Source organism: Podarcis raffonei, chromosome 4 (genome assembly GCF_027172205.1).
Source record: "Podarcis raffonei isolate rPodRaf1 chromosome 4, rPodRaf1.pri, whole genome shotgun sequence".
NCBI lineage: Eukaryota > Metazoa > Chordata > Lepidosauria > Squamata > Lacertidae > Podarcis > Podarcis raffonei.
In genome coordinates, this window is record NC_070605.1 from 80582694 (window position 1) to 80610491 (window position 27798).

The following is a 27798-nucleotide window of genomic DNA, read 5'->3' on the forward strand; positions in this document are numbered from 1 at the left end:
CGCTAGAGGCCACAGGGATTATAGCAAAGCTCAGGAAATGAAGGCTATAATTTCTGTAAAGAGAGACTCAGATGAGATAGCATCATTTATGATAATGCTATGTGACCTTCAAGTGGGCATGATTCTAGTGCCTCATATCCTTTAATAATCTTTCTTGAAATGGTAGTATGTTCAAGCTGATCTACACGTTTTAAAATTGGACTGTATCACTTCAGAACCTGGAGGGTAGGATGGATGTTTGAACATTCTTAAGTTAAAAAACAAAGGAAGACTCTTTTTATATATACCATATTTTCCCCAAAATGCTATCTTCTCAGCAGCAGTTTTGTTTTGTTTTCAATTTAGGGAGGATTCAATATGTGCAATCTACTACATGGCACAGCTCCAAGAATGTACATATGTATGAATGTTAAAGGACAATTAAAAATAAATAGACAATTAAACAGAATGTCAATGGACTGTAAGATCTACTGAGAGATGAAAGGATTTTAAGATTCCTCTTTTCAAGCCATGGTGTCTTAACTTTAAGATAAAACACTAACAGGTTTCATTTATTCTTTTAAGACATTTATATTCCACTTAATCATTAGCATTTCAAAGCACAGTACATAAAAATGAACCATACGGGGGGGGGGAGCAATAAAAACTCACTATAAAACCTAAGGTTGCAGACTGTTTGTCATGATATAACAGAGCAGCGGTCAAAAGAAAACATTAATATTATTCACTCTCCTGTGAAGAATTCTGGCCTGACTTAATGCTCAGGCATATTTGTCAGCTCCACTGGATTGATTTTCACTGCAGGCATCATTGCAAGTTACCTTCTTGAGCCCTTCTGCAATCTAGCAGACAAGAGACGTGCTGGACTTAGACCACAGAGAACAGGGCTTAAGTCCCTGCTTAACCATGAAGTGCAATGGTGTGATTATTTTCTCAGCCTAACCTACACCACAGGATTGTTGCAAGCATAGTGTATTGAAGCTTATTAAGTTCCTGCTCTTGGGTTTACAACCTAAAAGTAACGAGACAGAAGAAGAAGGGGAGTTCTCAAAATCACAGTTGCGGATGGAAACACTTCAGATAGCAAGGTGGAATGGCTGTCCCTTGGTAACAGTTGAGGGAAAGTCAAAGACAGATGGTCTCTCAGCAGAGGCCACTGAATAGCCCTGGGGTGGCCAACTCCCAAGGGACTGCGATCTACTTAAAAACTGGCAGTGGTCTACCCCCTTTTTTGGGGTTCAGGTCAAAGTTGTTGAGCTTTTTTGGGGAGGAGGAAGGCCCGTTTTTACAGGGGTTTCAAAGTTGCTGGGGGAGCTAGTGATCTACCACAGACATCTGGTGATCTACTGGTAGATCATGATTTACCTGTTGGACATGCCTGAACCTATCTCATCTAATCTGAAGAGATCCCCCTTAAACCCTTGGAGGCAAGGTAAGTCACAAATATCCTGAATTCTCTTTGCTCCTCCCTCTTCATTTATGATCCTTGGATGGGCTGCAGATTACAACAGTAATTCTAAGGTAAGGATGGAGAGATGAGGACAGAGGAGGGTGCAACTGAAGACGCGTCTATTTAGACAAGCATGCTCCTGATCTCCTGGCACGCATCTCCTGCTCCGATTGTTATTTTAACTGTTATGCCATTTTTATGGGCCTGTTTCTTTTATTTCAATTATGGATGCTTTAATGTAGCTGTTATACAATGCATTTTAATTACAGGTATAATTGATTTTATTTTGTGTTATTTTGCTGTTGGTGTTTGTTCGGCGTTTCTTCTTGAAATGAAAGGCAGTATATATATAATATCAATAATAATATGTGTAGGACTGGCCTTACAATGCGGTGGGAGACTGAGGCGTTTTAGTGCTTCAGATCCACGGTATCTGCTCTGATAACACAGATTACATGTGTTCTTAAAGAACTTGAAATACAAGATATTTAAGAGCAGCCTGTCACTCTCAGCAGCCTGTCTTCCAGCTATAACATTTGAAACCATGTCATCTCTGTTTGCAATGAATTTAGAGAAGGTGACTGATGGTTAGACTATTACCACCATTTTGTCTTGTTTGTTTTTCTGCTTTGACACAATGGATGGCGAAGAAGAAGATTAAAGAGGGTTGTCAGAAAGATTATCATTTATCTGCACCAGAGATGGATACACTGCTCTATAATAACCTTATCTTTACTGCTTCCCAGATCTAGTCCTTTAATTAGTAGTGAGGAACCTAACAAAAATTCGGTAGTGAAGGTTATCCTGGAAAACGTGTAGGGAATTATTTTGTCAGGTTAGAGTTACAAATCCACTGGAAAAGAAGACATACATAAACGCCATGCTAGACATAGTATAAATGATTCTATATTGACATAACACTGAGGCCGTGTGATGTGTGCTATTAGATTATGATCTGCCACATTACATTACATAGCAAACTCTTCAGGCAAAGTATACACTGAAAAGAAAATTGGATACTGAAAAGAAAAGAGGAAGGTACCACATACAGACAAAACGTGGAGAGAGCTTCCTTGTGAAAGGAGACCAGGGGAAAACTGGGAGAACTTTTGTTGGTAAGGGACTTTTAATGGGCCACATCACAATGCAGAATCAGCCAATCCATTCCCTAGTTCTTTTCCCCCCCATTTGGGTAAACAAAACAAAACCCTGAAATTGGGCTGTTCTGCAACTGTTGTTAATTCATCTTCAGGTGGCCTCATCAACAGCATCCCTCACAAATGAGCACATAGATTTACTATGTTTCTACATAACGGAAAGTCATAAAGTCAGAAATCTTGTTACATGCAGCATTTTATAAATAATTTAGAAAGTCTATTTCCTCTTCTCTAGATCTGGACCTTTGCCTGCTGAGAGCAAGGAGTCTTTACCACGATTATTAAATATTTACCATATTGTTGTTCTGACATCCTTGCAAAAAATACACAGCGTACAAATGTTACACTTTAGAAATAAAATAAAATACATTTAGATAGTAAACTGTTAGCGAATCAATAATTGTTTGCCAACGCCATGCAAACATTGGACATTCCAGTTTGCAGAAAAGAAGCCAGCCACAGTTATGTTTCACTTTTACTGCAAAACTTTAACTTGTTTTAGACAATTTGCCAGAACGCAAAGCCCTGTTTGAGCTACGGTGCACACCCAAACCTCCTGTACAGGCATGGTTTCCCATTCACTTCAACTGATGGGCGTTTGCTCTGTGCAGAAGTTTGCATAAGCCCCTTCCACAGAAGCAAATGGGGAATAATTGTGGCTCAGATTAATCAGAATCCTCGAAAGGAATTAGTGTGCTCGTGTATGGAAATCAGTGCGAGATACCCGAATGGTGGTCCCAGCAATAAGGCAAGCTCATTTTACAGTGGTCTGGGACAAAACCTTCTCAGTGCAGGCACCTTGGCTGTAGAATCCCAGTTGTGCTGCAACACAGGTTACAACCGGCACAGTTATGGTCTACTTTTTAACGCCAGTTGAAAACCCAAGCTTTTGTGGGGGACTGCTGCTGCTGCTGTTGCCTGTTGTTTAGATATACTACTTATGGTATATTTTAATGACTATTTTGTTCATGGTGTTGTTGTCTTTAGCTACCTGTTCTTCTTCTGTAATCCACATCGTAGGCCGTGAGTTGCCCACTCGTGTCCTAGAACTTGCCATCATAATTCCATATGGGCAATATTTCTCCCCTTCTCCAAACGCTGTCCAACCCTGATCAAACCCAACTAGGAATTTACAGGCCATGAATGTGTGACAGGAACTGGGAACCAGGAACTTTTTCTGAGCACTGAAGACTTGATCATGGGTTATTCGTGCTACAGTATAATCATTGTTCAGACTTCAGTACCTTATAACCAATATGGTCAGAGGAAAGTTATCATCACTAGTTAAGCCTTTTTCCAACTTTCATATGCATATCATTTGAGACAATACTATGACACCTGCGAAGTGGAAGAACTAGTTTGTTTTCTGTTAATTGCAAGTGTTTTCACAAAAGTTCCTTTGGGGGGAAAATTAATAATAATAATAAATTTTTATTTCTACCCCACCCTTTCTGGTTCAAAAACCGGGCTCAGGGCAGCTAACAACAAATTTAAAACACTTTAAAACACTTAATTATAAAAGCAGCAAAAAAGACAGTATAAAAACATGAAATTCAAAAATTCAAAAATCAATAAAAATCAAAAATCAATTAGATAATCCTCAGGGCTAGCTGGCTGAATTGGTCCTACCTGGGCCAGTGAGGAGACCAGGGGAGAATTAGCTGTGGGGTCTCAGAGTGGGTGATCTTCATAAAAGTGGAGGGGAAGGGAAGAGAAGGGAAATAAAAGATCAGGCTGAATTCAAATTAAAGGCCAGGCGGAATAGCTCTGTCTTACAGGCCCGACGGAAGGAGATTAAATCCTGAAGGGCCCTAGTCTCATGGGACAGAGCATTCCACCAAGTCGGAGCCATCACTGAAAAGGCCCTGGCCCTGGTGGAAGATAGTCTGACTTCCTTAGGGCCTGGACCTCTCAACTATGGTTATTCAAGGTCCTCTGCGGGGCATACCAGGAGAGGCGGTCCCATAGATATGAGGGCCCTAAGCCCTAAGTTGATTTAGACCTGTTTTTTTAAAAAAAAGCTGGGTACACCCATATTTTAAAAAGTTGCATTTTTGTTACTGTTATTTTATGTCAGAAGGAAATGACTGGGATCAGGTATAATACTCCCACACTTGTTCACACTTTTGACAACTTCTGATTTGTTTTCCATTGAAGTTACACTTCCACCGAAGTGGCAGTAGTAATTGTTCCACATCAAGGTACTAGAAAAAAGTGCAATTCAAATGAAATGCATCCAAAAAAAACCCCACCTTCTTCCATGGTATGTATGTAACAACTTAAGGAAGCCTGTCAATCAAGTAGCAAGCAACATTTTGTTACACTTCTGTACAGTACTTGATCGAGACGTTGGGGCGCAAGTTCTCATTACCACACCTGATAGGGTAATGTATGGGCACCATAGTAAGTCACCACACTTCATAAGCTGGTCTTGATAGCCATACATTGATTACCAGGTGTGCCTTCTACGTTCTGACAATTAATTCTGATTCGCTGTGAAATAACTTATGTAAACTAGGCCTCAAGTTCTTTTATAAGATCTTCACATTTTGGCCTCTTTCTGAGCGTTTTACACAAATCGTTTTATCGGTCAGGGTCCATTGCTCAAGCTGGCTTAGCTCAAGTGGGCGGGGGAGCACACACCACTCCCTAAGCTACGCCAGTCAGAGACTCCTATGCAATATGAGAGTTATTTGGATGCTACACAGCTAGATCCTCTTGCATTTGGCATCAATATTAAAGTAAAGAAATCTTTTTTCAAAGTCCCTGGTGACTATCCAGGAAACCGCTGGAAGAACCTAAAGCGCATTTTTGAAAGTATGGATGGTAATACAGTCCTGATGCCCTACTGGTAGAAATCCCCCTCTCTCAATAAAACATGATATAATGCATGTGAAAGAGGAACTGCTGAGCACCTAAAGAGCTGATCTATTTTCTCAAGTTCAATCTATTCCTGCGCTTGGTACTTGAGAGCCATAAAGACTTGACCAAAAGCACTTAATGAAGGATGCACTCCACAGATCTGGCTTATATCCACGCACGCTCTTCAGTTGCAACACATCCATGTTTCATTGCAATGGAATGAGATGCTGCACTCATTTATTCCAACCATGCAAATTGTATTCTCACCTATTTGCATCTGCTGAGAACAGACACTAGGTGACCAGATAGGGAAGATTTTGTAAACTGGGTAAGAACAGGTTCTTTGTCTCTATCTTTAAATGTCAGTGTGACACACAGGTATGTACAGACCTGTGGATTTGTTTGCAATTCAGGCTGATGATTCTTCACCAGACGTTGTGTATAGCAGACGTGCTAGAAGTTTGTGCTGCAAAGCTTAAATTTTTATCTTGTATTCTTCCAGGCTCATCTGAACCTGCACTAGACTTTATCCATTGTGTGTACTTCATTCTTCACTCCATGTGTTAAATTGCAGGGAGGGGAGAGCAGGAATGGTATGTGTTCTCTGTTGCTATATTATTTCACTGCTCATCAGCATAACCAACAGCCAAATCCAGGGGTTCAAACCCCTCCCATGGACCACTTTGGCAGCTAAAAATAATGTAGCATTGTCCTTTTAATAAAAGTTTGGAGGAAACGGCCAGGACCCATATCCGTCGCTTGCTTCCTGCTTTACAGGAACTCTATGTAAGTTTTGGAACATTATTCAGTACATAGCATTTCAGCAAGTTTAGCTCTCTCTGTGTCTCTCTCTCTCTCTCTCTCTCTCTCTTTCTCTCTCTCTCTCTCTGTCTGTCTCCCTTAAATGTCCCCAGCTATCAGTTGTCCTTTTCTTTTAAAAATGGACAATCTTGCACTCCAGCTACTCAGGTTTAAAAAAATGCAACTGATACACACCCAACTCTGAGAGCAGGTTTAAGGACATAGCCAGTTTTGAGAGAGCGTTGTATCTAAGAGTGCTTGGACGTTTTGCTCATCTAATGCCCCTCCACCTTTCTCTTCACATGCTTCAAAAAAAAAAAAAAACTGCTCTGGAGGATTTCCCAACCCTCTGGAGCAGATTTTGAGGGTGCATGGAGGGGAGCTGCAGTGGATAGCAGAGGAGGCTGAAAGGAGCGTCTCCACCCCCATCGTTCTGCCCAGACGCTGAGGTCCAGCGCCGAGGGCCTTCTGGCGGTTCCCTTATTGCGAGAAGCAAAGCTACAGGGAACCAGGCAGAGGACCTTCTCGGTAGTGGCACCTGCCCTGTGGAACGCCCTCCCATCAGATGTCAAAGCGATAAACAACTACCTGACATTCAGAAGACATCTTAAGGCAGCACTGTTCAGGGAAATTTTTAATGTGTAACATTTTAGTGTATTTTTGGTCTTTGTGGAAGCCGCCCAGAGTGGCTGGGGAAACCCAGCCAGATGGGGGGGGGTACAAATATATTATTATTATTATTATTATTATTATTATTATTATTATTATTCTGTGGTGCAAGAGAAATTCTGTTGCACAAGTGGAACAGCAACAATGAAAACAATCCAGAGTTCCTTGGTGAAGTCAGGACAAGAACCTCAAAATTTTAGTATTATTTTTGGTTTAACAAGCCCTACAACTGAAAATTCGTAAAATATTTGGTTCAGGTCTCCTTTTAATGATTGACACATCTGTGCAATTTGTAGCAATGTTACCAAAAAAAAGGAAAAACATTCTAATATGCAAGGAGGCCATTTTATTTCACTATTCTGCCACCTGGTTATACACAAATGAGCTCATAACAGTCTACATTATCTGCTCTACTGAAAAGCAAACTGTTGGCCTAAATCTGACCTGAAACTGCTAACTGCAGTATGATAATATTACTACTGAAAATGCTAAAACTATGAGAATAATTAAGTTAAACATCTTAGATCTCTAGATTTGCAGTTCTGTTCCCATTTATGTATTGTATGTCCAATAAAGTGCATTTTTCTAGAGGGAGGGGGCTCATTTCACATTAAGGCTGAATGACAGTTTGACATGCGATAGCTTTCACAGCCTACCTCCGCTAAAAGTAATGGCTCTTCCAGAAACTATTTAAAAACAACAACAACAGAATTAGGAATATAATAGGATACTAATCCAAATTGCTAATTTTAGCTTGGTGGGGGGAAACCTTTTTAAAAAACAAAACCTTTTCACTTTGCCTCTTTCTGAAAAGTGCAAGAAGTGGATTAAATAGGAATCTGTACACTCTAAAGTTACAAATGGCTGGCTCCAGCCCCCTCTAAGCTTTTCCCAAGTTTCTTGCTCAGGCATAGGCAAACTCGGCCCTCCAGATGTTTTGGGACTACAACTCCCATCATCCTTGGCTAACAGGACCAGTGGTCAGGGATGATGGGAGTTGTAGTCCCAAAACATCTGGAGGGCCGAGTTTGCCTATGCCTGTTATTGCTCTTCAGGAGATGGTCACAAAACCCTCCTCTGCCTAAAACAGGAGTAGCCATTCTCATCATGGGAGGAAGAGAAGAAGACAGCCTGCCCCAATTCTCACTATTTGGGATTTGATGACATTCCTTGGTTTCACTCTTACAAAGAGTTCTTTCAGGGTTTTTCTGACAATTACATTATTTTTTTCTACTCTGAGCAGATCTGCACCATACATTTAAAACACATGACTTTCCCCCAAAGCATTCTGGGAACCATAGTTTCCCCTTCACAGAGCGACAATTCCCAGCACCCTTTACAATTCCCTGGAGGGCGGGTGCTTACTTTAAAAGTATTCTGTGGGTTTTGTCCCAAGAAGAAAAAGAGTCATTGATACAAACTTTAAGAGAACTCTTTGTTAGGAGTGAAACCAACCAGCAAATGCCACAAAATCCCAAAGAATTAGAATCAAGAACCAGAATAACCAGCTGCATCCTAAACTGAAGAAAGATCAAGGGAAATGAAGAATGGATTTAGCCCTTGTGACTTAGCCTATAAAAAAAATCCATTACACCATTTACACAAAGCAGTCTCAGTAGCATGGGGAGCTTAAAAAAATGAGACTGAAGGAGGTCAAAAGAAGAATTAAAAAACAGACAACTGACATATTGATAGACAAACTGTTCACATAGATGAAACGAAAGAAAGAATGTGATGGTTTGGAAAGGAGGTAGGGATCTGAAGAAGCTTTTTAAAAAAATAAATTGGGAAAACAATAGCAGTGTGAAGGCATTGGGTATGGCTGTCCCGGGCTACTTGTATAAACTGTTGCATATGGTATGTGGGAAAGCATATTTTACTTGTACTGTATGTTACATATCTTTCTTGTTTGTCCACTTGGGATTACAGTGTTAACTTGGAAACCTAGCAAATACCCTACTATCAAGACTGCCCTGACTCACCCCATGGCAACAAGCAAGGAGGAACTGACTTGGCAGGATCTGTCAGAGGGAGAGGACGAATGTGAGGAGAGATGCCTGAGACTGTTGGTGGGGATGGTTCCAGAAACCCTCCAGGAGACTTCCACAGCCAGTTGCTTTGGCTGCCCCAGCAGAGAAGGGAGTATCGTGTGAGTCAGCTATCAGCCCACCTACTGATAGCAAAGTTGTTTCGGCAGCTGAAGAAACATGTGACCCTGTTCGGGTAGTAAGTCAGCTGAGCAGACATAGCCTGGACTGTATCTTAGAACTCTGCTTCTGAACTATTGACTGTGTAACCTGTATCTTCCTATGTTTAAACTGTGAGCTGACTTTTTTGGAATAAACTTTCAGGAATTCTCAACCCAACAGTTCAAGTACTGTGTCTGAGAGTGGGAGCCAGGACACAGGTAGTGAAATTATAGATGTTGGAAAGGCCCATGTCTCCTGTTTCAAAGGTTTCAGCCTACTTAGGGACAGAATCCACATCAACAGGTACCAAGCCTGGAGGGTGATAAGGGAAAGCTCTGAAAGTCTGGGAGATGGGCAAACAAAGGGCTACTTCTCAAGAGTAAGATCCTGGTGAGATTCGGGACTGTTCAGTCCAGTGAAAGTGGCTGGTGTTTTAACTTACTTCAGTTTTCTATTTTATTCCAGTGGGGATAGCTTGGATTTCTGTATACTCTGCATATATTTCTTTTTATTCCACCCCCCCATCTTATTAAAATCTTTGTTTGTTTCTTAAACCTGCATAACACCCTCACGCTTCAGAAGCTACAATAACACACTTCTTTAAGAAGCTTCAGGGAGACCCCCAGGGAAACTTGGGAGGCTGACTAGCAAGGGGGAAGCTTTGTGGAAATAATTAACCCCTTGTCGGGTGGCAGGGACGCGGGTGGCGCTGTGGGTTAAACCACAGAGCCTAGGACTTGCCGATCAGAAGGTCGCGGTTCGAATCCCCGTGACAGGGTGAGCTCCCGTTGCTTGGTCCCTGCTCCTGCCAACCTAGCAGTTCGAAAGCACGTCAAAGTGCAAGTAGATAAATAGGTACCGCTCCGGCGGGAAGGTAAACGGCGTTTCCGTGTGCTACTCTGGTTCGCCAGAAGCGGCTTAGTCATGCTGGCCACATGACCCGGAAGCTGTACGCCGGCTCCCTCGGCCTATACAGCGAGATGAGCGCCGCAACCCCAGAGTCGGCCACGACTGGACCTAATGGTCAGTGGTCCCTTTACCTTTACCTGTCTGGTGGCAGCAAGTATTTTAAGGGGAAGGGTGGACTGAGGAGAGGGGTACACTCTCTGTGAGCCAAGAATTCCTTTCCTTCAGATGGCACAGGACCCGGAGTGACTGAGAAGTGGCTGTCACAAGCAGGTTTAAAGCAAGAAAGGACTGCATAATCTCAAAGATCAAGTGAGGAAGAAAAAAGCAGGATCGTATTTGTTAAGAAGCAAGAGGAAATGACATGAAGAGTCCAAATGGTAGATTTACGTAGCTGAAGAAAGAAGGGAGGCACTGTCAGAGGCAGAAACCAAGGGGAGAGGAAGAACATGAAAAAGTAAGAGGATTTGGTAGGAAGGAAGAAGCAGATCAAAATGCAGGAAGTAATGAACAGGGAGAAATTTTATCAACAAAATATGGGACAATACTATCTGAATAAATTGAAGGAGGACTGAAGAAAGATGGGTTGGGTTTTTTTTTTTTTAAAAAGTAGCAAATGGATATTGAATACGAGAAGGGTAAGATGAGATACGCAAGCTTGCTTGGCAGAAAATAGGGCAGATGAGTAGGAGGAAAGCATGAATTTATAATGAACAAAACAGGAGAGCAAGATTTGCACCAGAGACATTCAATGGCTCTGATGCAAAAACAAAAACAGGCCATTAAAAGGAGACAACCGAGGTTGAGGAGAAGGAAAGAAAACAAAAGGACACGGGAGTTGTTTGAAGTATGAGAAAGTGCAGAACAAAAAAAAGCAACGCCGAAAATTCGAGATTGCTAAAGAGAAGCTCCCCCTCACACACACCTTAAGGCTCTAAAGGACGCTGATCTTGAAGAAGACTGGAACTCAAACACACCCAATATGCAATATTTCTTCTATGAATGATTGGTATATTTAATCTCATTTGTAAATAATGTGCCATTGGTTTCCCAAAGCACATGTGTCATTCTGGTCAGATATACTTGCAGTGTAAGTACTTAAGTCCATTATTGGGGGCGGGGCAGGGGAGGCAAGCAGAAAGAAAACACTAGTTAGTGCTGCCATTACGTTGCACAAAAAAGTCTGCTTTCTGGCTGGTTCTGCTTGGGAAGCTATTTGGCTGTTTCAGTTATTAGACAAACAACACCTGTGTTTTGGGGAGTAATAGAAACCAGTTTAATGATTTGGAGTGCTAGCAAACAGCATTTAGGGATTTGAGCAGACAGGAGTAATACCTCTGTTACATCCTTGTTACCACTTAAGCAAAAAGTCAACTTATTTGCTGGCTAATGGTGGAAAAAGTGAAGATATAAATTAAAGCCTAGGCCCAAGTTCTGTTCCCTCAAATCCTTCACCACTTTCAGTAAACATGGTTGCATAGCCTATAGACAGCTACTTCCAAAATATACCTGAGCTTTTTTCAAAACTGAATTGGTCACCTCAGTCCAAAGAGGAAATCCAAAAAACAGTTACACCAATTGCTGAGCTTTGATTTTGTCTGCTGCAAGAAAAACAACAATTCTAACAGCACCTTAACGATTAATAGATTTGTTCTGCATTGAGCTTTTGTGGACTGTCTACTTCATCATTTGCCAAGTGTGTACAGAGGAACAAAGCATTAAGGAGGCATAAGCAATAAATAGCTATTACCACAAATCTGTGCCACCTCCCACATTCTGGAAGCTATCCTTAAAAGATCACAAGGCTTGCATTTGAAGCTGGTATTTAACACAGTGCTTGAGATTATTACGATGAGACTGGCTTTCTACACAGAAACAATAAAATTATGCATTTATGATGCATAATTATTTCCCTGTGTTTATATTCAAATATAGTACTTAAAAAGCATGAAGAGAAGACTTTTCTATCTATTTAAGATATATCTTGTCAGTATGCAACTTCTAAAAAAAATTTTTTTTAAGAAAATGTTGCTAATTAATTTGAGTAAGAGATCTCTAGAGCTTTAGCAGAAGTGCATTTCAGAGGATTTCAAAACATCATATCTTAGCAACAATGCAGTGGAAGAACCTAATTGTCCTTAATCCTCTAGTTAAAATAGGTTAGATGAAATCCTCTTTTGAGCAAAGCAGGAAGATTACTCAATGACATCAGGCAACAGAATCGCCACTGCTTTGCAATTTAATTACTCAGCTAATGAGAATGTGAAAAATCCAAAGTTAACCGGCAATAGACTTTGGATAAGATTTAGATAATTGCAAGTGGGGAAAGGCAACTGCATTACTTATACCCTTTGAAGAAGCTAATGCTTACGCCTCAATGTTGGCGGTACAGCCTTCTTAGATCAACATCTGCTGCTTCAAGGCAATATACTATAACCAGCACAGCTAGTCCTAACAGAGAGAACACTGCATACAATCTTGTGAAACTAAGGACAAGGCAAATTCATTCATGTTTTCTGATAGAACTAAAAAAAGAAAAAAGAAATACAGATAATGAATGTGTATGCAGCTTAAAATAAACACAGAAACACACTTGTAAGGTAAGCTCTTTAACAATCTTTGAAGGCTATACCACTAAATCAAAGCTTGGATAATCGAGATTAAGATAAGAAACTGGTGTCTGTGCAGTGTAAAGAGAAAAAAGCCTTTGTTTTATCTAATCTACGCTGAATTTGTTGCCATGGCAATTAAAGCAGGAGAGATAACTGTATTGTTGTGTTCTTCTGCCTTCTAGTTCAGGCTGAACTTCAGCGGAGTTTTTACTTGACAATTATAACAATAGAAACATTACAGTTTCCTGTTTCTTTATCATCGGAGGCAATACTTCAACAAAGTAATGTTGAGTAAAAGGTACAAGGCTGCTGCAGGCTGATATACCGGCAATCAAGTGTCCGTGCCTCTTAAATCAACAAGACTTAGGGAGCAATCCTATGCACAAGCAGCTGGTGTAAATCAAACTGGTGTAAAGTTAAACCAGATCCAAACTCTACTCAGGTACAGCCCTACAGCTGGCTGAGCTGTCCTAAGTGTGGCAATGGGAAAACAAGCCTTTAAAATAGCCTTTGACTCTTTCGGCTGGCTTATTTTACACCAGGTTGCCTAGTCAAGTGATGAAGTGGCATGGGTTTAGGATTTCACCTAAGTCCCCCCTCTCTGGTCATTAGGGTTCCAGGTTTGTCTGGCCCTCTCCGTGTGGCAGGTAAAGACCTTGAATCTGCACGTGGGTGAGAGTGCCTTTAATCATAATGCTTGAAATTATTAAGGACACGGCACATGCAGCATAGGGATGCGGGCGGCGCTGTGGGTTAAACCACAGAGCCTAGGACTTGCCAATCAGAAGGTCGACGGTTCGAATCCCCGTGACGGGGTGAGCTCCCGTTGCTCGGTCCCTGCTCCTGCCAACCTAGCAGTTCAAAAGCACATCAAAGTGCAAGTAGATAAATAGGTACCACTCCGGCGGGAAGGTAAACAGCGTTTCCATGTGCTGCTCTGGTTCGCCAGAAGCGGCTTAGTCATGCTGGCCACATGACCCGGAAGCTGTACACCGGCTCCCTCAGCCAATAAAGCAAGATGAGCGCCGCAACCCCAGAGTCGGCCACAACTGGATCTAATGGTCAGGAGTCCCTTTACCCTTTACATGCAGCATGCAAGCTTCAGCCCAGCAGGAGCTGGCTGCAAATTATAGCATTGTCTGCCCTTCTCCCTTCCCCTCTCCCAATTAATCTCCATCTCCAGTGCCGTAACAACAGGGGCCTCCCCATGACATCACCAAGGGTTGCTGTTAGATCTCAGGTTTGGGCCCTGAACTCTCAGAAGCTGGGATGCTCCTGACCTGGCAAACCTACTGGACATGCCCCCAGAACTCCCCTTTTTTCAGGGATTCTACTGGCTTAAAATATGGAGGGCTCAGCTCAGCCAACCGGGTACCAGCTGAGCCAAGACAGAGGAGATATGCTAACCTCTCAGCTCAGAGAACCAATAATATTTGAGCTAAAGTCAATATGATAAGATATAATGCCATTATTTTCTCAGTCATTCCTGTTGATTGCAACTTGGTTCTGCTCTTTCGTAAAACACACACACAGGAAGCGCCCCCCCCCAATAACTATCACAAAATTTCCCTCAAACTTTCATCATATTCATTCTAGTTAAGGACATTTTAACAGTTCTAGCATTTCTGAATTGTTTTAACTACAATTTGATGTGCTAGTCCACAGCATCTCTTGAGTATAAGCATGCAAGAGAGAGAGAGAAATAAAACCTATAGCATAACTAGAATAAAAGCAAAATCTTCTTCTTTCTTTCAAAGTATAACTTACTGGTGCAGGAAAAATAATGACCTGGACATATTTTTACCTCAAATGCAACACTATAATGTCCCAGCTCCAGAAATATCCCCCCCCCTCAAATTTTTCTTAGGTTATAAGCCTGTACAAACTTACCTGAGAGTAAGCCCTATTGAATACAAAGAGACTTACTCTTAACTCCCATCATCTGAATAACATCATCTAGTGCTTAAGAGTAAGACATCAATGTAAACATGTTTACATTACAAAGCATTTTTTAAAAAAGCTTTGTGTTAAAGTTTTGCAACTTAAAAATTAAATCTAATGAATGTCTCTTTTTTAAAAAAAAGGTTTGAACATTATAGTATATTTAAGACAAAATGCAGCAGAGCAGCATCTTGCAACCAATAGCAATTGGACTGTAGAATGCATTTGGCTAGGGTTAGAGCTTTTTGTAACTGGCTTATACAGCCACAGTTCCATATCTGCTATAGCCTCTGCACCACCAGTAACAACTTCTCTGGAAGCTACACACACACACACACACACACACACACACACACACACACACACTACACTTGATCTTAGCCAAAAGGCCGAGAAGCGATACAAACAAAAGGCTGAGAAGTGTGTACAAACCCTCCTGAACAGTGTGGGATAGCTCAGGGCATAGATATCCACTTGGGTAAGAAGAATTACCCCAAATTGTGGAGTTGTTGCTTAACCAATTGTAAGTTGGTCGTGATTTTTCTTTTTCTTCTAGTTAAGTGTTAACAAACAAAACCCTTGACAGCAGAAGTATTATTTTTGAGACAAGCAGATGGGGTGTTAACTGCACTTTCCCTAAAGCAATATGTGAAAACACTTAATTGGCTCATAATTGGCTTTAACTACTCCAAAAGGGAATCAGAATTAATTCTAGATTTTAAAAAGCGAGTATTTCAGGCTTATGTACATTTCCTTTCGTAATCATTATTGTAGCAATCTCTATCATCTTTCCCATTCATAGCTGTGTTTTCAAATCACTTCTACTGTACTGGGAAGATACTTATTATAATTTTTTACCTTCTTGAAATTTTAAAGTATTCCAGCAAACAGACACTGGGAAGTTTTAGGTCAAAGTAGGATATGGGTGCATTTAAAACAATGAGACGCACACCCAAATAAGCTTATTTCGAAGTAAATGCTAATGACAATAAAAAAGGACCATTTGCAGGCTAACGTTTAAGATTGGAAAGCAAGAGACCAATTTTTAAACACATGTTACTGATGAATTATCCATTCTTAAGGAAATCAGCCCTGAGTGCTCACTGGAAGAACAGATCCTGAAGCTGAGGCTCCAATACTTTGGCCACCTCATGAGAAGAGAAGACTCCCTGGAAAAGACCCTGATGTTGGGAAAGATGGAGGGCACAAGGAGAAGGGGACGACAGAGGAAGAGATGGCTGGATAGTGTTCTCAAAGCTACCAGCATGAGTTTGACCAAACTGCAGGAGGCAGTGGAAGACAGGAGTGCCTGGCGTGCTCTGGTCCATGGGGTCACGAAGAGTCAGACACGACTAAACGACTAAACAACAACAACAACTGATGAATTCTTAAAAGGAACAGATCTCACATGAGATCAAAATGCCTGGCCCCATAATAACACAAAGCATCAGTATGTCAGCAGAACGTATCTCCAAAAGACATAGAAGACTTCAGAAGCCATGAACTTGTCAAAGGTCTACAACTGCCAAGTCATTCTAAACAGAGAAGAGCCAGCTGTCCTATTCAGGCAGAACAGGCAATTGCCACTGGCTGCAAAGGAGTTTAGTGACCACTTAATGCTGGAATCATTACATGCTGCAAGGGCCATATCTTTCAGACTGCCCGAAACAGCAAACAACTGCATATTTAGACTGCTCCATATTCCGCATACAATGTTTGGTCACAGACTATACTATACGGATATAGTCTTTGACATCTATGGCAGAAAATATCAGTCTATATTCTAAAACCAGAACAAAATGTGGATATTAACTCATCAGAAACTAGCCCCTGTGTGATGGAATCCCGGCACATTAGCAAAAAGCAGTTGACCTACCATAAATGAACTTTTCAATGTTAAAACTGTATGCAAAGCAGATATTCACAGTGTTACAGTAGTAGCCCGTTCTACAGAAGGAAAGTTATGGATGAAATTTAATCATTAATTCCTCCTGGCAATATGAATTAGTAACAATACTAAGAGCATACTAATATTGACCATCCAATTTTGCACATTTTCCAAATGTCAGCTTGGAGGTAGAGATTTGGTCCTTCTGAGCAGAAGTCATTAAATGCCCAAGGCAACTAGCAACTCAGATCCATCTTTCAAGCTGACCTGTAGCACACATGGACCTGACTGTGAACTGGAGAGATTTTTTTTTTGTTCTTACCCATGCGAATGTTCAAGTACTGTTTACTTAAGTACTAAAGGAGTACTTTGAAGTATCTTTCCAGTCTTAAAGACTCTTAAACTTATCCATGTAAGAACAGAACAAAAGGAAAGGTTCGTGATAAAAGTTTTCACTTAAGATTTGGAAAACCAAACAAAATTGACTGTAGGAGTTCTCGTGCTCAACTCTCAATACCAACAGGTTATTGTTGACTGAATTAAAGTAGAAGCTACTTATCAGAAGGAAAAAGTGTGTACTTCACTGCTGCTCCAACACAAAAAGCTCACGGCCAACAACAAAAAATCTCATCCATATATTGCTGCATAAGCCCATTTTCCAACTGCATAATGAAAACAACAAAATAAAAATAAAATAAAATTAGTAGCTATGCTCTGAGTACAAGTCATTTTCCCCACAAATATCAGTATTTGCATATTTTGCTTTTGAAAGCAAGTGCAGCTTAGCAAGAATACATTAGCAGTGAACCACTTTATAAATGATTAAAAGGAAGTCAATTTAGGCTGCAATCCCTACTGAATAAATATTTCCATATATATTAAAGCAAAAGGCTGCAGTGAAGACAACATATTCTCCTCCAAAACAAAAACAAAGCCCTGTATTTAAGTAACTGAAGACATATATTTCCCAATCCCATATAGATCTTGTATAGTAGAACTGTTTTGATCATTCCCCCTTAAAACAACAGTACTGTTTTCTACATTTTTATAACACTTTGGGTTTGAAACTGAGACAGATCTGCCTGCCATTCTCACATGACTTTCATGGAAGTAGTCTACTGAACCAGAAGGCAATGTACCCAGATAAGTATTTGCAAGACGCATTATCCAAAATTCTAGAATCATAGAATTGTAGAGTTGGAAGGGGAACCAAGGGTCATCTAGTCCAACCCCCTGCAATGAGGAATCTTAGCTAAAGCATCCATGACAGATGGCCATCCAACCTCTGCTTAAAAACCGCCAAGGAAGGAGAGTCCACCACCTTCCAAGGGAGACTGTTCCACTGTTGAACAGCTCTTACTGTGAGAAGGTTTTTCTGATGTTTAGTCAGATGTTTAGTCCTGATGTTTAGAGGAATGTAATTCTTGAGAACCACTGCTTCTTTTTACAGGACGGAACTTGCCACAAACCGAAATTGCCCAATGAGATTAAGTCAGGCCATTTTTGCAAATGTGTTTCACAAATGTATCTCTTCTTTGACACTAGAGCAGCTCATCAGGGTGGAAAGGGAAGCTGTGAATTTGAATTCTGAAAGTCAATGTTACTTTTAGTAGCTTAAATGGTATAGGCATACAGTATTTTTTTTTCTAGGCCAAAGTCATTCTGACAATACAAAATCAAATTGTTCTGCAATGACTGCTGGTCATTAAAAAACTGCAGCTAAATACAATTACAAATAAGTCTAAGAATGACAGAATACTTCCTGCTGCACATTTTAAAAAACTGTGCTGCTGCTTTTGTGCATTTGAGAAGCAATCAGCAATTGCACCTGGACTGTTTCACTGTGGGATAAATTACATACAAAACAAAACTGGCTTTAGCATATAATAAAGAGCTCCAAAGAGCATTGTAACTGTGCAGACCCATTGGAAATTACATAATAAATATATGCTATTTTTTTAAAAAAACACAACCCTATTGTAATTCAATTTAAAATTTTAAAAGTGAATAATGTAGCTAAATACAACATTATCACCTCCAGTGTCGTAATACAGACATTTTCAAGGAAACTACAACAAATGTTTGTTTTTATTACTTCAAGCATAGTTAAGTACAAGGAAACAAAAATGTTTTAAATTCAGTATGCCCTAGCAGTTTCAGACCAAAATCTTAAGGACACTTCAAAGACCCATGACCTCCTCATGTAATTTTATACTTTACCTCCATGACCTGAATAATGCATAATATAAAGATCTTCTATTATTTATAATCCTCCAAAAACCAGAGACTAAATTCACATGTTCTGATGTAGTTCCACTGTGTGCAAGTAGCTGCTCACCTGAGTGTTATATTCATGCAAGCTTATGTATGCAACACACAATGGCAGCTCCTGTAAGCGGGGATTTCTATTTACTCTTCACTCATTGAACCTGCCATTGCGTCTTTCATCAAGAATATATGTGCTGTCCACAAACCTGCTCCATAGTGTTGGGTGCAACCCCCAGAACAGATTTGGGGGTACATGGGGGATCAGAGGGGGAGGGGAACATATCACTGCACAAGCAGAAATCCTTGCACTGACAGAATGTTCACTTTAGCATTGACTATAACCAACTGTTCTTATCTCATATTACTCATATGTTGCTTCAATCACAAGAGCTCCAGTGAGTGCAACAGTTGAAGGATAGGAGTTTCTGATGAGAAACATCAAGAAAGCTCTCAGAATTCCGATAAATTGGTTACAGGAGGGGGGGCGAGCACCCTACTGCATTTCACATCAGCGCTACTGCACCTTCTGACAATTCCAGAAAACGTTGCTATCTCAGTTGTATACTCAACTGTTATTCTTGTTGCTTGTTTGGTTTTCTGACTCGGCAATCGTCATTCCTGAAGTTCATCTGTTCAGCTGTTATTCTGTTTTAATTAAGCAGTTTTATACTTCAGCTGACTGGTTATATGCTTGTAAAATTATTTCTATGTTATCTTATGCCTATTGTCCTTATGTTAATCACTGTATTATTGTGGCCAGTGGCTGAAACAAACAATGTAATTAATATTCAATTTAAGGGTTTTCCCCCCTTTTGTTTTATAAGCCTAGCCAACAACTTTCCCCCACCACAGTCGCCATTAGCTCTTCCCCACGTCCCTCCTTTATTCTGTGTAACATATTCACATTTTCCCCAAGCCAACTGCAGACAATGAAAAGCAAGGACGTTATTTACAAACGAACAGCTAGTTAAGAAATTCTGCACTGGATTTTAATCTTTAAAGACATAAGGTCTCCTAAAAACCTTCCCTGTTATACCTCCCACCCAATTTCATGCTAGTGGACACCTGGATGTCCATTTTTATTGACAGCATCTCCTTTCATCCTGCAAACATGGCCAGAGATGCAGAAGAAGGAAGGCTCCTGCTATTGTTGTGTGAAGATACCGGCTGCAATACCTGTTAGATTCCCTCTTCCACACAACAACTAAAGGTGCAGCAGCCCTCTGGCCACCCACCCTACATCCTACCCGCATCAAAGTCTTAGTAGTTTCTGTGACATTTACTTTCCCCAGCTAACAAACTTTATATTGCCCACTCCTTGCAGGGAATTCTATCTCAAGCAATTCTATCTCAAGTTCATCTTTGGACAGGCCACATAAGCAAAGTAGTTGCATGTACTGCATATCACATGTACAGCTTCTAGCAGGTACAGTGCTGTCCCTGTGAATCTACAGAAGTGTCCTAAGCCTTCAGCCCTGCATTTCTGGTTTCTCCATAGCACATACAAATAGGAGCCAGCAGTTGTAAATTTAGATCATCCTATTACGCTCGCCCTAATGGCGTAGTAGCAAACACAGGGATTCAAAAACTAAATGTGAAACTGGTGTTTGAAGATACCTGTTCAGCCTTAAAGCACAGGGTGATTTGGAGCAAGTGAATGGACATTTTACAATCCAGGCTATAAAACTGCTGCATTCTATAAGTGTAAGATTACAATACTAAATTCCTTTTCATGTCTAGAACAACCACAGTTTCAAAGATGGTGATAGCTCATGGGTGGAACAGCCCAAGTTCTTTTTCCATAGGACCTCACCCCCATAAAACACAACACAAAGTTTGCATAGTTTTGAAGTCATAGCACAAATTTCTATACACACAGGCTGGAATTCAAAGCTATGCTATGACATACCTTCCATCTGAAAAAGCATTTCACCTTGCCATGCATAACAGTCCTCCCTCTGCTCTTAGAGAGGGGGTTCTCCCAACCGCCTCAAAGCCAATTTCAGGGAGCATGGGGTAAAGAAGGGAAAGCCCTCATGTTCCCTCAAAAGCCCTTGCACAGGGCTTCCGCTGATGGGCCTAGTTAGGTGAATCCCATCCACAGTTATTTTTTTATTGATGAACCTGATCTGCCATCATTAACTGCATTTCATATACTTCTCTCCATTTGGCCCTCTGAAACACTTCCCTATGTAGGCACAATTATTGAATAAGCCCATATACCTGATCCTGTTACTTGATCTGTTTGGACAGAGACCTGCACTGTCTTCAGCTGTTATTCCTTTTTCAGTATTGCAGTTAATGAAGATTAGTATGCATAAGTGCATTCAAGTTCCCTACTCTACACATGCAAGGAAATTTCCTACATGGGACATTATCTACAGACCCTGTTTATACTCCAAGTATTTTCTTTTCTAGTTACTTCTTCTCAACATTTGTTTCCAGGCTAGAGTTTTGCACTTATGCAGGGATACCTGAGTTCAAATCTCCTTTCAAGCATGAGGCTTACTGGAACCAATCATTGTCTCTCCACCCAACCTACTCTATAGGTTTGCTGCTAGGATAAAATGGAAACGGATCCATCCTTGTTGACTTGGGATATACAAATGTGGTGCACTGCATTTGCCCATGTTTTTAAAATAATTTACTTATTTATGAATTGCCTTTTATATCCATCTCAGAGAAATTTACATACATTCCATAAAAACAGCCAAAAATAGTTTTACAAAAACAACTAAAGATGGGTTTAAAAACAGAGGATACGTTTAAATCCAACTGGAAAAGCTTGTGAAAAACAAAAATGTCTTCAATGGTTTCTGGAAAATATAAAGAGTGGGGTGCCTGACTTATCTCCACAGGGATGCTGATCCGCAAAACATGGGCAGCCACACTGAAAAAAGGCCTCCTCTGAGTTACCAGGCCTCTGATATTTTAAGGGCTTGAAGGTGCAACTCTCCTGCAGAAGAGATAAGGCGATCTTTCAAGCCTGAGCTGTACAGGGCCTTATAAGTTAGTATCTGTAGTAATGACTAATGACAGAATTAAACACTGTCTCCAGTTATTATAGGTTGTAGTGAAGACATCACCCTTTAGCTTGTTCTTGCAGCTACTGTGGTACCTCTGGTTATGTACTTAATTCGTTCCGGAGGTCCGTTCTTAACCTGAAACTGTTCTTAACCTGAAGCACCACTTTAGCTAATGGGGCCTCCTGCTGCCACCGCACCGCCGGAGCACAATTTCTGTTTTCATCCTGAAGCAAAGTTCTTAACCCGAGGTACTATTTCTGGGTTAGCGGAGTCTGTAACCTGAAGTGTATGTAACCCGAGGTACCACTGTACTTTCATCCTCCTACGCAGCTGTGTTCATCAATAAACTGCCTCTTTGTCTGGGCTTACAAAGCGAGAAGGACTGCCTTATATTAAATAAGAACGTTAACAGCACCAAAACTTTGAACTTGGCCCAGTAACAGATCGGCAGCCAGTTCAAATCCCGCAAACATGGTGTTATATATGCTGGCAGGAGTTTTCTGCCCACAAACAACCTAGCCACAAACTTCTCTATTTCCTGCCTGTGTTCTCTTCCCAGTTGTCTTTATTGGATTGTAAGATATTTGGAGGCTTGTATCTGTCTACTTTTTCCTACGTAACTTGGTAAGCCAACACATACATTATTTACACAGGCCCATCAGTGTATCGGCTCAATAAATATGCCATTTACCTCATCCTAGTTTTTACTTGGAAAGCTATCTAAAAGGTCTAAACGCCAGCTTGTAAATTTCTTCACAAGCCTTTTTAAATGCTTTTGTTTCTATTTGGTTGCTCTTCTAGGCAGCTTATATGATTTTAAGCCCGTTTCAATTCACTCAAATACAGGCTGGGACTGAACAGGGTGCAAATCCTTTGGAAATTAAAAGTACTCAAGTACATAGCTTGCACCACAAAACCTGCAGCATTGTTAAGTTTGGCCACAGAACCTGGAAGCTCATTGCATAGCAGGGCTGGGGAGCCTTGGGCCTGCCAAATGTTGATAAACTACAGTTCCCATCAGCCCCAGCAAACATGGCCTATGGCTAGGGATTGTGGGAGTTGTAGCTCAGCAAATTCGGGGGGAGGGGGCAAAGGTTTTACACACACCTGGTATACTGAATGAAGTGTGTTTGACTACTGGTGAAAAGTGTTTGTGTGTGTGCGCGCATTAACATGGAGGATCAGAGGGTTTTCTTTACAATAAGGCTGTGGCACTGTGCATCTTCACAGAAACAAAGAAAGCCTGAGTGTCCCACTAGTGCCTGGGAATTGATCCTGGTGTGTTTATGCATATGCATGTGTGTGTGTGTGTGTGTGTATTGTTGTTGTTGTTGTTGTTGTTGTTTAGTTGTTTAGTCGTGTCCGACTCTTCATGACCCCATGGACCAGAGCACGCCAGGCACTCCTGTCTTCCACTGCCTCCTGCAGTTTGGTCAAACTCATGCTGGTAGCTTCAAGAACACTGTCCAACCATCTCGTCCTCTGTCGTCCCCTTCTCCTTGTGCCCTCCATCTTTCCCAACATCAGGGTCTTTTCCAGGGAGTCTTCTCTTCTCATGAGGTGGCCAAAGTACTGGAGCCTCAGCTTCAGGATCTGTCCTTCTAGTGAGCACTCAGGGCTGGTTTCCTTTAGAATGGATAGGTTTGATCTTCTTGCAGTCCATGGGACTCTCAAGAGTCTCCTCCAGCACCATAATTCAAAAGCATCAATTCTCCAGCGATCAGCCTTCTTTGTGGTCCAGCTCTCACTTCCATACATCTCTACTGGGAAAACCATAGCCCTACCTTACACTGTTTATTATTAAAAACGTGTGTATGATGTCTTTTAAGATTATTTCCACCTCGCACTCAAGTGTGCAGGGTGTGTGTGTGTGTGTGTGTGTGTGTGTATGTGTGGATGCTAGCCCACCAAGAAAACGTTTCTACTTGTCTGATTGTGGGTGGGCGGTAGATATGGCAGCATGTTATTATCCTTATCTGTGACAACAGAGGATTGTGGAAGTGTTTGTTTTGTGAGGAGAGGGCAAGTTGGCGAGCATTAGCGCATATTCAGAGCTACGGCAAATCTACAGGAGTGCTCAGCCTGCAGAGGTGCTGTAATGGGTGAATAACTCAGCTTCCCAATAATCTCATATCTGGCCCTTATGTTGTCAAGATACACTGGGCAGTGTATGGGCAGCACCTGCTTAGCAGAGGCAATTTTAGGGTAGTGAGACCGTTTCAGCCACCCTGGGTACCGTACTGCAGGGGGCACCAGAACAACGCTGTGGATTGTGGAATGAAGCACGAGAGGCAGAGGCCACCAAATGTTAGTCTCGCATAGGACACCACTGAAATTTGAGAGCCCAAAATTCACCACTGCGCTGACAACCCAGAAGCCAAAGGAATGCCTGAACAAGATTTACAATGGTAGGGAAATCCTCTTACCAGTCACGGAAGTGGTAAAACTAGAATAAAATTTACCCAAAACAGTAACAAATTATGGGTTGTAGCAAATGCTAGCCCTACTCAGAATAGATCCACTGAAGTTAATAGGCATGACTAACCAAGTTTTATTAATTTCAATGGGTCCACTCCAAGTATATTTATTGGCATCATTTCCATAGTTTATACACTTAAGACTTTCTTGGCACAAAATTTCTGTGTCTTTATTTATTTAGAATGGAGTATGCACACAACTTTGCCTGCTCTATAGGCTAGCAACTCAAGAAACAACTGATACGACCACAGCCCTTCCAAAATCCTAAATAATATACAATTAGCTACTCGATGCTCATCTTGACCTACCACATTATCATTCTTCAGCATTTGCAAACATAGTACAGTAACTAACAAAGCAGTCCTGCAAATGTGTGCTCAGAAGACCCACTGCACTCAATGGGGCTCATACCCCAGGTAAGCATGAATTGGATTGCGGACTAAAACCAACCAACACACACTATTTTACATGGGTTTCCCTCCACTTTTTTAGATAAGAAAGCACACATTGTATCAGCATGCTCAGGAAAACACAAACAACTAAGCAATGGCTGCCTGCTGGAGACAATAATGTATAATATGCCTCAAGGGCTTTTTGTTCTGACCTCAGCGCAAATCATGAGACTATCAGACTCATGACGGATCACTTACTGGAAAGCTTCAGAAAGAAGGGGAGCTTGTAAACAGACAGGCTCCAGAGCCTTATTACATACACGAGCATCATAAAATGTGCATATCTGTCAATCTGTTTACATTGTGGTTTTTCGAAACCTTAACTGTAGCAAGAGGTTTTTTCTCTCTCTCTCCACAGGACTCCTAATGAAGTAAAAGATCAAATACAAACTGGCACCCCATTTCTACAATGCTTACCATTGGCTTTCAGCTGAACTAATTTCCCACTACATCCTTACACACCTCAAACCAAACATATTTACCGTATTTTCCTGACTATAAGATACCCCCATGTATAAGATGCCCCCTATTTTTGGGAACTCAGATTTAAGAAAATCCACCCTCGGCACTCTCTGTGTATAAGACGCCCCCTAATTTTTGACATTAATTTTTAGGGGGGAAACCTAGTCTTACAACGGAAAAAATATGGTAATTGGAAGTAACTTCAGTTACTGTAGGCATTCATTCTTCACACAATTTTCTGAAAGTAAACTCCACTGGAGTATATGATGCAAGTATTATTTAGGATTAGTGCGATGGTTTAGTGCAGCTATCCAACCAATTGTCATCTGTTGCTGACCTTCAGAGGCAACTGTTGAGAACCATTTTCTTAATTCGATTTAAAGAGGCTTAAGAAAGCGCTGGCAACACATGTCAATTAATTTTGAGTGTTGCTGGCCTATTAGCTTTCCCCAAGTATGAATTACAGCAAGCAAATCATATGCTGGACTGAAATGTTCATGGCCACACACTGCCCGGCCAAGTAGAAGGGTAATCTAATGTTATTTGATCAGTTCCAAATAGTTTTCAGCCTCCAGTTGCCAAGAGAAGCTGTGCTGCCAGCAGTGAAATATATATATTTTTAAATTGCTTTTATTAGAGATTTTCTTGGGTTGCAAAAGTACATACAGCATCTCTATTTTCAGATCATAAGGTTCTTTCTACAGATCAGTCATATTATTTGTAAGACTTTAATGCTGTATAAAGCATAATTTTTAAAAAGTAAATTAGAAAGTTGAAAAAGAGATGATGGTTGTGCCTATGCTTGTTTACACAAAAGCAGTGCTTTTTCCCTAAAAAAAAAATATGCTTAGGGGTACTCTCATTTTCCTACTCATTTTGAAATACTGCCCCTCAATGAGGCCAAATTTAGATTCACAAAATGCTTAGGGGTATGTGTACCCCTGCGTCCCCCCAGAAAAAAGCACTGCACAAAGTAATCCTATGACATGTAACTTGGTAGTAAGCCACAGGGCAAGGAGTGGGATTTACTGGCAAAAAAATGGACATAGAACCAGGCTGCAAAACAGTGATCCCAAACCCATTTATTTAGGTTTAAGCCATGCCCAGCATCAGGCTGCAGGTAAGCCAGCGCCAGTGAGCCTTCCAGGTAAATGTGTTTAAAAGCAGGTGGGAGGCCGATTTCCTAAATTCACCTATTTAGAAGCAAACTGCGCTCAAGTGTAATAGGACTATCAACCGTAGATCAGGCACAACATCTATGAATGGGAAGGAGGAGACGCATCATCGAGGGCTTCAACCCTTCCTTTTTATCTCTAGGAAAATCTAAGGGGAGCGGCGGATCATTTGTCTCCGGGGATCAACATTTCACAGACAGAAAGATGAAGCGAGGAGGGACGCGCTGGGCTTTGCTCCCTTCGGGTCTGCGATGCCCTGAAATTAAAGAAAGCGACATCTTCGCTCGGCTCGGGTGCCAGCGCGCCATGCCTGCGCGCAAGGGAGCGCTTCCACGCTATGAGCAAAAGCCAGGCAAGATTTCCCATTTTTTTTGCTTTGACGCGCTCGGCAGGACGCCTTGGCAACGGCAGGCAGCGCCGACCCCTGCCCGGATACTCACGTATCTATTAATAAGAGTCCTGAGGCGGCTGCAATCCATGGCGAGGCGACGGGCAGCTGCTCAGGCGGCTCTCAGCCTCCTCCTGCGCCGCCGCCTGCTCCTTCTGCTACAGGCGGGAGACTCCAGCCAGGGGGAGCTTCTCTCTCTGCCTCTCGGTCGCCGCCGCCGCCGCTCTGCTACTTCCTACATCCACCACCACGCCGGAGTTTCTGTCTCATGGCAGCCGCGGCCACATCCCTGCCCTGCCTTGACCTGCCGGGGATTCTTGGCGGGCGATTCTTCCGCTCAGTCATGCGTGCGCCAGGCTGGGGCGCCTCGCTTGCCTCTGCCCATGTGCGCTCAGCTAGCCAGCCAGCCAGCCGTCCCCGGCAGCTCGCTCCGAAAAGGCGGCGGTGGAGGAGGAAGAGCAGCAGGAGGAGGAGGATTATGGGGGGGAACAAAAGGCAACTTTGCTCGGAGACTTGCGCAGGTAGCGGGGCGGCAAGGCCAGGTCCCCCCCGCGCTTCAGTGCTTCAGGAAACTTGGCCCCTAAGCCCGGCTGCTGCCCGCGCAATGGCTCTCCGTGTGGCGAGCTCCCCGAGAGCCTCGGGTTCTTCTCACTCGCGCTTTGATCTTTCCCTTGCTTAGCCAGTCAGCTCACGTCATACGGTGCGGGCGAGCATGCGCGCTCCGAACTTGTCCAATACAACAACACACACCCCTTTACGCCTCCCTCCCCTCTCTCTTTGTAATATATGTATTTTGCACACGGGCGCGCTCAACGTTGAGCGCATTACCTGAAGCTTGAGCCTGGGCTTCGCTCCGTACAGAAGTCACCCGGCCAAGCAAAAATTAAAAAAAGGTGGAGAGGCGAGAAGGAAAGGATGAGCTGTTCCACATCCGCCGGTGTGTGTGTGTGTTGCAATAAATGGAGAGCATCAAAAGCCTTTTTGTGCCCTGTGTCTTCTACAAGGAAGCTGTGAGAGCTGCTTTTTGTTTTGTTGGCTCGGCCAGTGGGGGCGGAGAAACAATCCCCGCAACAA

General features: G+C 41.9%; 1 protein-coding gene across 6 annotated transcripts in view; it reads right to left on the bottom strand.

The window, feature by feature from the left end:
• ATP11A (ATPase phospholipid transporting 11A) overlaps positions 1-27248 on the bottom strand; it is a 110059-nt gene extending 82811 nt beyond the window's left edge. For all 6 annotated transcript variants that reach the window (XM_053384400.1, XM_053384399.1, XM_053384403.1 and 3 more), the window contains exon 1: positions 26777-27248. In XM_053384400.1, the coding sequence (XP_053240375.1) occupies positions 26777-26815 (39 nt within the window). In that variant the 5' untranslated portion in view covers positions 26816-27248. The remainder of the gene's footprint in view (positions 1-26776) is intronic.
• Positions 27249-27798: the final 550 nt, after the last annotated feature.